The sequence below is a fragment of the Pan troglodytes genome, chromosome 19 (assembly GCF_028858775.2).
Source record: "Pan troglodytes isolate AG18354 chromosome 19, NHGRI_mPanTro3-v2.0_pri, whole genome shotgun sequence".
Taxonomy (NCBI): Eukaryota; Metazoa; Chordata; class Mammalia; order Primates; family Hominidae; genus Pan; species Pan troglodytes.
In genome coordinates, this window is record NC_072417.2 from 40118106 (window position 1) to 40128751 (window position 10646).

At 52.3% G+C, this 10646-nt stretch overlaps 1 protein-coding gene and 1 long non-coding RNA gene across 3 annotated transcripts in view; one reads left to right on the forward strand and one right to left on the reverse strand.

Moving 5' to 3' along the window:
- KSR1 (kinase suppressor of ras 1) overlaps positions 1-5725 on the reverse strand; it is a 168557-nt gene extending 162832 nt beyond the window's left edge. Inside the window, exon 1 of one of the 2 annotated variants that reach the window (XM_054670970.2) lies at positions 5143-5725. In XM_054670970.2, coding sequence (XP_054526945.1) covers positions 5143-5373 — 231 coding nt within the window. In that variant the 5' untranslated portion in view covers positions 5374-5725. The remainder of the gene's footprint in view (positions 1-5142) is intronic. The other variant, XM_054670971.2, reaches the window with a different exon arrangement.
- Positions 4292-10192, forward strand: LOC129137672 (uncharacterized). The gene is made up of 3 exons (XR_008540410.1): positions 4292-4813; positions 7987-8120; positions 9517-10192. It is a non-coding gene; the product is annotated as an uncharacterized LOC129137672 (long non-coding RNA).
- The last annotated feature ends 454 nt before the right edge of the window (positions 10193-10646 follow it).

Consider the following 10646-nt stretch of genomic DNA (forward strand, 5'->3'; position numbering starts at 1 on the left):
AAAGAGATCTCAACCAGCCTCTTCTGAAAGGATGGCCTTTTAAAAAGGCATAGCTTAGAGAGACTTGGCCACAGGCTTTGCTGCTTCTCCCCGGCATTGCAGACACTGCCACCGTGGGCCAGCGTCTCTGCATGGTCCATCTCCAGACACACCCAGCGGGCAGGAGTAGAATACCCGCGGCGCACTTTCCTGGATTTTGAGGCAGCCCAGACCACTCCAAGAAGAGGAAACAACCCTGACGTGGAAGAAGGCATTCCCATAGCTGCAGGCAGCAAACCACACCTCCAGATCTGATAAGACCTCTCTCCAGCACCACCCAGCCCTCCCCAGGCTCACAGCCACTGCGGGTCTCCCTCCAGGCTGCCTCTAAGAAACATTTGGGAGGTAGGTTTCACCAGGGAAAAAGTCACCCGGGTGAAAGTGGACACAAAAAAGGGCCAGAGCCCCAGCTCTGTATCTCTTCAGAGACGGCTGGAGCCACTTGGCCAGAGGGTTACAACTGTGGCCACAGAGCAGAAGCAGAGAAACGCCACACTTTGAGACAGTGGCTGGGTGGGAAAGCAATACCAGGTTTCAGTCTCAGTTCTGCCAGGGACCTGTGACTTGGGAGAAGTCCCCAAGACTCTGGGAATATTTCCCAGAAAACCAGGAGGTGGCTCACACTTGTAATCCCAGCACTTTGGGAGGCCAAGGTGGGTAGATCACTTGAGGCCAGGAGTTCGAGACCAGCCTGGCCAACACGGCAAAACCCTATCTCTACTAAAAACACGAAAATTAGCTGGACATAGTGGGGCATGCCTGTAATCCCAGCTACTCAGAAGCTAAGGCAGGAGAATTGCTTGAACCTGGGAGGCTGAGATTGCAGTGATCCGAGATCATGCCACTGTACTCCAGCCTGGGCGACAGAGTGGGACTCTGACTAAAAGAAAAACAAAAACAAAAAACAAAACAAAACAAAAAAACCAGGAGGTTGGATGGGCCAAGGGTTCAGTGGGGCTCCCAGTGCAGGGTCCTGCAAGCTGTGCTACTAAATTCATTACTGTGCCCTGCCTGGCTCCTTCACTAGACTAGAACTGTCCCTAAACCCCAAAGACTGGGAGAACAGCCCACCTACTTCAGAGCCCTTGCTAGGTGGCTGCCAGCCAGGTAAGCACATCAATAGTAACTAAAGGTCTGTCCAGGGAACGTGCCTCAACACACCCTAAGGACCCAATCTGCAGGAATGCCACCCCTCCCCTCTCCCAGCAGTTCCATCGTCAGATGCTCCTGGGAGGCATAGGGAGAGCTCAGGTCCCCCACACGGTGGGACTCTGACCTCTGCCACGGCAGAGCTGTGTGAGGGCCAGGCCTCTCTGACCTTCCAGATGGCAGGAGGGCCTCCCCTCTGACCCCCTGCGGCTCCAGGGCAACTGCTCAGGAAAGCAGCCCAAGGGCAGAGACTGCACCTACCACAGTTCCCAACATCGCCTCCCAGCACAGCCTGACTCTGCACCTACCACAGTTGCCAACATCACCTCTCCCAGCAAAGCCTGATGGTCAAAGTCCTTCAGCCCCTTTCTCCACGCCAGCTTGCTTAGGAGGGATTTTTCTCCACAAGAACACAAGGTGGGGAGACTCAGCATGGCAGAGCCTGTCTCTGGAAAGTACTAGTAGGCTGGCAGGAAAGGGCAAGTCACAATGTCCCTGGAACGTAAATCTCCATGAGGCAACATGTGTCTGCTTCTACACACCCTTGTCTCCCCAGCGCTGGGCAGATTCAAAGGAATGAAGGTAATTATTACTGGCATAGGTTGCAGGCCCAGCTATTAGGCAGGCCAAGTGTCCCTCTGTGAGTACACTGGGGCATAAGAACATTCCCGTTTGCCTCGGTGGAGTTTTCAGACCCCTAGGAGGGTCTAGCGGAGACAGAACACCAGCTCCTGCCAGGATGAAGTAGCCTCACAACTTCTGTTTACAGATTAAGACCCTGGTTTCAAATTGTGCCTCCCTCCCTTTATATTTAGAGAGGGAAAATGTGTATGATGAAAACTGCTGATCTCCAGGAACGTGTGTGAGTTTGAGAAGAGTCAGGCACGCTGCTAGGCACACAGGCAGCAAATGTTAAGTCTCAGCTCCTTCTACCCTTTTCCATCCAAACTGGACCACCACACAGAGAAAAGCTATCCCCGGACAACCAGACACGCTGACCCACTACACCCCATCACAACCCAATTTCAGGCAGCAGCAGCCCATCCCTGGTCAGGGACCTCCACGGACATTTCACGTGCTGCTTCTCCCACTGAGTGTTTATTTAATGAAGGCCAGAGTGAGCTGGGGCTCCTCAGATTCTAGATAAGTCCGATGCAGTTGCACAGGCCAAGCCCTCCAGGTCAGATCCTTCTTCAAAAGCCAGGAATCCAGTGTTGCAAGCACAGTCTCTGGGGCCATGGCCTGGTGTGTGGGGAGCCCACAGAACAGGAAAGAATGCTGGAGTGGACACTGCCACTTGCCTGCCTGGCCCCAACACATGCTGCTGGCGGTGGACGGTCCCACCCAGCTTGCTGAGATTGTTTCCTGGCTTGTGTCACCCACCTGTATGAAATGAGAGGCAGCTGCAGAAGTACCTTTCCCTAAAATCCAGATTTACTGAACCCATAAAGTAGGGGGTTAAGTTTCCCTAGCAAGGGTCCAGTAGGGGTTAAGTTTCCCTAGTGGTGGCCTGTGCCATAAATGCTACTGGACCCTCACTAGGGGCAGCTGCCAGGCAGACTCTTTTCGTAGTATCAGCACAGACTGACAGACAAAATGCTGCAGGTGTGAGCAGTCTCGTTCCTATTTTACAGACAGGAGAGCTTGAGATTCAGAAGTCATGGGACTTGCCTAAGGTCACACAGACAGAACCCAGGCCCAGTATGAAAGCCATGGGACTTCCTGTTCACCACGCTGCTCCTATGGCAAAGATTCTTCTAATAAACTTAACCCCTATGTTATGGGTTCAGTAAATCTCGATTTTAGAACCATTCTTAAAGAGGGTTATTCTTAAACAAGGGTAGTATAAAAACAATCACAAACATTTGATTTCACCCAACCAAGTCTCCTTCTCTAACCTAGAGAATTTCGAGCTTCCAGAGCCCTCAGAGATCCACTCCAGCCTCCTTGTTTTGCAGGTGAGGAGGCCGAGGCCTCCGGGATGAAGTGACTCATCTAAACTAGCTGGTGGCAGCCCCATGGAACTCACTCTAGGGGGTCTAAATTCCCATCCCCAAAAACAACCCAGGCCCTGCCTTTTCACGAAGTGGAGTGAACCCGAATCCACATCACGGTGGGAAGAACAGGGAGCTGCAGATCCCCTGTGGGCCTTTGGATGGGTTCTCTGCTGCCAGGGATGATCGTCTAAACAAACACTCAGGAGGGAAGCCACTGAATAAACCAGCTCCAACACTTAAATAGCTGGATGCTCTGGGGTGTCATGAACGCCACACTGCCATCAAAATGAGGGACTCCGGAAGTTAGGGTAGGACAAAAGGCCATTCCAGAGAATGCACAGCAAGTGGTTCTCCTATATACACACTCTGGAAGCCAGGAGCACTTCAGAGCAACGTGGGGACAATCCCACAGAGGCCAACACAGAGAGCATTCTCCAAGCCCAGCAACACCGAAGTCCAACCACGCACACTCTGCCAGACAGCGACCCCTCCTCCCGGAACTAAGCCTCACAGGCCCCCTATTGTTGTCAGCTTAAAAACTGAACTTTGCTGAGCAAACACACTCAGCTGTGTTCAAAAAATCAGTTTCTCTCAATACTTGGAAAACTGCAGCATGCATGCAGAAAGGCCAGTTGTAGGGGGTTTTGTTTGTTTTTTAAGCAAAGCCTTGGTCAGTACAGCTTTAGCCAACTGTAATAAAAAATAATAATACCCAACACTGACTGTATTCTTCCAATGTCCTGTGGTTTTATAGCTTTTAAGAAAATAAAACTGAGGGAGAGTCACCCCCGAGCATTTGGAATCAAACAAGGATTCGGCTTTGTGGCATGCCTGGAGGAAGGATTGGTCTTGTAATAATTACCGCGATCACAGAGGGCCTTATGACAGCTGGCAGAGGCAATTAGCAATAAGGGGCGGGGGGAGGGTTTGGGGGAGGAGAAATTGAGGATCTAATAAAACAAAACATCCCCAGACCTGCAGGAGGCCAGATGTGGCAGGGCAAGATGGTGAGAGGTTCCTTCTTCAAGACGGGGCAGCTATTAACTGCTCTGACGTTTCACCGCCCCGTCCCTGGCCAAAATCACATTCAGAATCCACTAGTTGCCCTCATTTGTGTATGGACAGGGTGCCCCAACAACCCTCGGGCTGGTTTTTCCAAATCCTTCAGATACTTCCCCAGCTATAATTTGAGAGAGGAAGGCCCGCATATCTTATTTCTTCTTTACACTCCAGGCTGTCTCCATCAGAACCCTTTAAACAGTTTCATCTTCCCACCAAAGGCTTGCTTCCCAGCATAATCCTTCCTAAGCCTAAATCCAATCTTTGGGGGGAAGCAGGGGGAGTCAGCGGGTAATTATTAATACATTTTAAGCAGCGAGCCTCCGTGGCAACGTGAAAGGAAAGCACCAAACGCCTGAATAGCAAAAATGCAGTTTCAGCAACACTTTTTGAAAAGGCGGCAGACAAGACCTGGGAGGAGAGGAAAGGAAGGGACAGGACGGCGTCTGGGGCGTGAGGGGAACAGGGGACGGCAGGCCTGCGATCACGCTTCAGGGGAACCTCCTCCGTCACCCTGGCCCACGGGTGCTCAGCTCAGTCACACGGGGAAAAGTCCAGCTTGTGACTCGGTGAGACAACGAGTCCTGCGGCTCCGCAAACTGGAAATGGGGTGGGGGCGGAGAAGGGGGGAAAGGGGATGTCCGCGCGCAGCCCACCCCGCACGGGCCCCTCGAGCCTCCATCCCAGTTCCCACGACGCACCCGCCCCACAAATCCTGCCCAAGATGAGGGCTGGTCCCGGGTCCTCCGGCTGCCGCATCAGCGAGTGCAGGAGGGAGGGGAAGCCTCCAAGGGGGGCGACGCGGGCTCAAGGATGCAACTCGGCCAGGAGTACTGGGGCCCGGAGGGAGGTGTCCGGGCCCGCTCCTCGAGCCCAGCCTGGTCCCCGACCCACTTACCTCCAGGGTCCGTATCTCCTGCTGGGTGAGGTCGTTGGACACAGCGCACTTAGTGCGCAGCCCGCGCAGGCTGCCGATGGAGATGTCGATGAGCTTCTGGAGCTGCCCGCACTGCTGCAGCGCCCGGCTGGCCGCGGCCCCTGCGCCTCCCTCCGCGGCCGCCGCATCCCCCCCGCCACCGCCCTCCTTCTTCTCTCCCATCGCCGCCGCGCGCAGCGCCGCTCTATCCATGCCTCGGCATCGGGGCCGCGGCGGCCGAGGCTGGGAGCCCGGGGCGCGGGCGCCTCGGCAAGGAACCCCCGAGCCAGGAGAGCTGGACCAGGAGCGCCCCTCGGCGCTGCCCGAGCCGGGACGCCGGTAGAGCCGGCCGCTGAGTCTGCCGCTTCCACCCTCCCAGCCGCGGCAGCAAAGCGAAAGCCGCGGCGACCCGACGGCTGCGGCTCCCGGAGCCTTTAAGCGGCGGCGGGGGCCGGGTCAGGGCGGCCGGGCATGCTGGGACTTGTAGTCCACGCCGCGCACCTGCAGCCGGCCTCCGCCCTCGGGGCCCCGGACCGCGCCCGCGCCGCCCTCCCTGCCCTCCTCTCCCCTCCCCTCCCGGCGGCCGCGGCGAGGCAGGCGGTGAGGGCCGGCCCCAACCGGGAGCCCCGGGTGGAGCTGCTCCGCGCCAGCTCCTCCCCCAGGCGCCGAGAGTCGGGGGAGCAGCGTCTCCCCGTCCGCCTCCGTCCCCCACCCGGCCTAGGAGCTTCCCGCGACCCCCGGATGGGGCGGCGCCCCCTGGACGCCCGGCGGGTGTGCGTCCCGCAGTTCCTCAGCTGCAGCCCAGCCCTGGAAGATGGGGACCAGGGAGGTTCCAGGATTTGTATGTGGGTTTAGGGGCTGCCATCTAGTGGGAAGGGGCTTACAGCACTTCTGTAGCTGGCTCACAAAGCGCTCTACTCTGGACTGCCTGCGCCAAAACGATTGCTCAGGCTTGGAGAAAGACGAAGAGCTTTCTTCTGAACCATATTTACCTGCCAAAATAAGTGTCCCATTCCCCCGCCATTCCCAGCCCACCAAGCCAGCCCAGACACGGGGGACAGCACACTGAATTGTCGGTGGCTTCGGAGCAAGTGGCCAGGACTCAAATTCTGACTCCACCACGGTCCAGGGTGAGACTTTGGGCACGTTCGATTTCCAGTGAATGCCCGACTCTCCTCATCAAATAACTCTTTAATAGGGTTCCTATGAAGAATCAGTTAATACATGTACAGCACCTAGATTGATTACTGGCACATGTGGTCGCTGGATAAATGTTAGCAATTCTTACTATCTAACCTCAGATCTGAATGTGGCCCTGGACCCAAGTAGTGGCCATGGAGCAGTACAGTACTGCCAAGGACTGGTAGTCCTTTGTCCTCTGTGCATTTCTGTGCCTCCTAACCCAGCAATCAAGCCTTGCCCATCTGTTCACCCTCCTCTCCCATTAGTTCACCCCATGCGTTCTATTATCTGGCAAAACTGAAAAACCAAGTCTCTGATCAAAGCTCCCACACCTTCATGCTTTCGACATCTGTCAACCAGAAAAAAATGTCTCCCCTCTCAATTTTCTCTTGTAAGCTGCTTGATTGCAGAAGCCACTAGCTATTGTACCCTCTTTATAGTGCCAGATACAGTGCATGGCACACAAGAAAGGCTCCAGCGTGCCTCAGGAGCTCTTTCAGCAGGTCCTACGCGATGTTTCTTTTACCTCTCAGGCCAGCCGAGGGTGTGTGTGTGTGTGTAGATAGATAGTTGTTTTTTTGGTTTTGGTTTTGTGTTTGAGGATGAGAATTGGACAGGAGGTGGGATCCAAACCTTGTAGACACTAAAACAATCAATAATGGATGGCAGTTTGTATTACACCTTCCTTTAATGTTTATATTACACCAGCCTTCGAAATAAATTAAGGGCTGGGCACCGTGGCTCATGCCTGTAATCCCAGCACTTTGAGAGGCCAAGGGGGAAGGATCACTTAAAGCCAGGAGTTCGAGACCAGCCTGGGCAATGTGACAAGACCCTGTCTCTAAAAAAAATAATAAATTTTTAAAAATCAGGTCTAGGAAGCAAAACTATAATTTTAAAACTTGTTTTTGCAAATTAACCCCTTCTCGAGATTTTCCAAATGCAAGGAGGTTCCTCCCTAACCCCTGGCCTTTCCCATTGAGAGTCATTGATCCAGTCCTCACTCAACTTATAAAAAGACCCCCTGCACGATATTATGAATTTCTCAACCTGTTACCTTAACCCCACCCGACTCCTTGCAAAGTAGTAACTATTATGAAAGGGAAACTAGTTGTGGTTCTCAAACTTGAACATGCATCAGAATCACTTGGAGGGCTTGTTAATTCCCAGAACCATGGAGCTCACCTCTATAGTTTCTAATTTTGTAGATCAGAGGACAGGGCAGGATAATTTGCATTTCTATCAGGTTCTCAGGTGGTACTGATGTGGTTAGTCTGAGCCCAGTAGCAAGTCTATACTTTGAGAAGCCTAGGTACAGAGGAAGGTCAGTGGGCAGAGAACTATCTCAAGGGACTATCCACAACCCAACCTGGCTGGTTCAGAGCCTCTGTCCAGCAGCCAGAGCTGCCAGGCTCGAACGACTCACTCATTCTAACGCAATTCACAAAAGATTTTTTTTTTTTGAAACAGGGTCTTGCTCTGTCACTCAGGCTGGAGTACAGTAGCATGATCATGGCTCAGTGCAGCCTCGACCTCCCAGACTCAGGCGATCCTCCCACCCCAGCTTCCCAAGTAGCTGGGACTATAGGAGTGTGCCACCATGCCCGGCTAACTTTAACTTTTTTTTTTTTTCCTTTTTTTTAGAAATGGAGTCTCTCTACGTTGCCCAGGCTGCTGGTCTCAAACTCTCGGGCTCAAGCAATCCTTCCCCTTCAGCCTCCTGAAGTGCTGGGATTATAGGCGTGAACTACCATGCCTGGCTCACAAGAAATGTTCTGGTAAGTGCCTATTTATGCACTTACATCGAACTTGTTATTGCCACAGGGACCTGGTCATCACATTCTCCCTCTAGGGCCACTTTATGTGGGAAGCCACATCCTGAGAAGAGCCACTGCCAGCTTGTGGCATTCATGCCCACCCATGTCACCACAGGGGTGATGTCAGAGCCTGAGACTGGACAAATGCCAGCTCCCTGGTTACTCTCCCGCCAGGTTCCATGCAGCGAGTCTCTCCTCTGTGGATAGTCTTCCCTCTGATTATCCAGAGCATTCAGCAGGCCACAGTTTTCCTTCCTCACAGATGGCCTCCAGCCTTCTTGCCTGGATTTGAGTCATCTGTCAGCCACAAGTTTACAGAACTGCCCCTCAGAGGTGGAGAAACTTTTTTGTTTTTGTTTTTTGTTTTTAAGAGACAGGGATTTGCTCTGTTGACCAGGTTGGAGTGCAGTGGTGCGAGAAAGCTCACTGCAGCCTCAAAACTCCTGGGCTCAAGCCATCCTCCTGCCTCAGCCTCCTGAGTAGCTGGGACTACAGGTGCCTGCCACCACATCTGACTAATTTTTAAATTTTTTGTAGGGACAGGGTCTTGCTGTGTCATGTAGACTGGTCTCAAACTCCTGTTCTTGGCCTCACTCTCCCAAAAGTGCTAGGATTACAGGCATGAGCCATGGCACCTGGCCGAAATAAGGATTTTTAAATAATCCCTTCATTCATCCTTTTAACATTCAGTAAGCATTCATGAAGTGCCACTTACATGGCAGGCCCTGTTCTGGGCTCTGGAAAAGGGTAGCGAGCAAAACAAAGATTCTTACCCTTAGGGAATTTATGCTGTGGTGAGAGGAAACAGACAAGCAGATAAATGCACAGTGTGTCAGTGGTAACAGGTGGTATGGCACTGCAGGGAAGGGGACAGGGAATATGGCCTTTACAACTTTGAATAGAGCTGTTTTAGAGAGTAGGGTAGTCAGCTCTGTCTCTGAATTGCTGTATGACCTTTGACGAGTCTTATATGACCTCGGGCAAATCTCCTAATCTGGTAGCACAGCTTCTTATTTGCAAGATGGTGATAATGTTTTATGAGGATGAACAGATTATATAACACAAAGTAATGGTCATAAAATAAGGGTTCAGCATATTTATTTATTTGATAAATATTTACTGTATGTCTACTGAAACTGTTCCAAATGCTTAACTCATTGAACTATGCATTACTTTCTTCCTCACCTTCCAGAATGAATCTCTTCTAGTTAGATGAATTGATCTATTATGTGTTGATTCAGGGTTTCAGCATCATCTCCAGGTTCTTGAGGCTTTTTCTGAGGCACCTCAGTAGAGAAAGTTTGCTTACTCTCTCCTTCCTCTCCTCTGTCTCGGGTCCCTCCATTGCTTTTCCCAGCTTGTCTGCATCCAAACACCAACAGCAGCGGTGGGAGCATTTTCATGCACAGGCCCAAGAAACATGAAGAGGACACTTACCATGCACCAGGCTCTGGGGTAGGCTCAAAGCAAAGGAAGCCGAGTCCTTATCCCTGTGGAACATACATGAAGGGAAGGACAGGAAATGAATGTCAACAAATATATTACCAAAATAAACTGAGAATCATAAGTGCTACGCAGAAGAAGAAAGCAAATAGCCGAGAGTCTCTGGTGGCTAAGGTACTTCACTAGGTGAAGTGGACAGAGAAGTATTATCTTGAACTAAGATGTAAATAAAGAAAAGCAAGCCATGTGGAATGTTCCAGGAAAGGAGCACTCCAGGCAGTGGGAACATCATGTGCAAAGGCCCTGAGGTAGGAGCAGCTTGGCATACTCCAGGAACAGAGTGAAGGCCAGAGGAGCCATAGCAAGATGAGGGAGAGGAGCAAGGGCTGGCGATGATGTGGGAGAGCTATGCAGGGGCCAGATAAAGTGGGACATGGGAAGGAAGTTTGGGTTTTTCTCCAAGCCTTTGTTACTCCTAATGCGGTCCAGGAGCAGCAGCAACTGTATGGCCTGGGAGCTTATTAGAAACGCAGTCTTGAGCCCAACCCCAGATAACTGAATCACAAACTGCATCTTAGCAAAATTCCCACATGACCCAAAAATAGATTAAATTTTTAGAAACACGGTACTCTAAGAAAGTCACGTTCTTTTCAGGTGGAGAGTTTTAAAGATCCCTCAGGCTGCCACATGGAGAGCCGATGGTAGGGAGGCAAGGGCACAGCCATGGCTCTGGTTTTGAGACAGCTGCGGTGGCCCAGGCCAGGTGGGGAGCAGGAACCGGGTGAGAGTGGAGGAGAGGGAGGAAATAGAGGGGATAGAGGACATGTTTTGGAGACAGAGTCAACAGGACAAGCAGATGGATTGAATGTCGAAGGAGGAAAAGAAGAATTCCGGCCATCCTGACCGTGTAGCCTCCACTCCTCCAAAGACGCCAAAGGGCACTTTGGGAAGAGCCCTATCCTGCAGCCAGGTGTAGCCACACCCTCGGGTGCCAAACGCACTCTCCCCTACCCACCCCTGCCCCGCCACTCCTAGCATCATCTC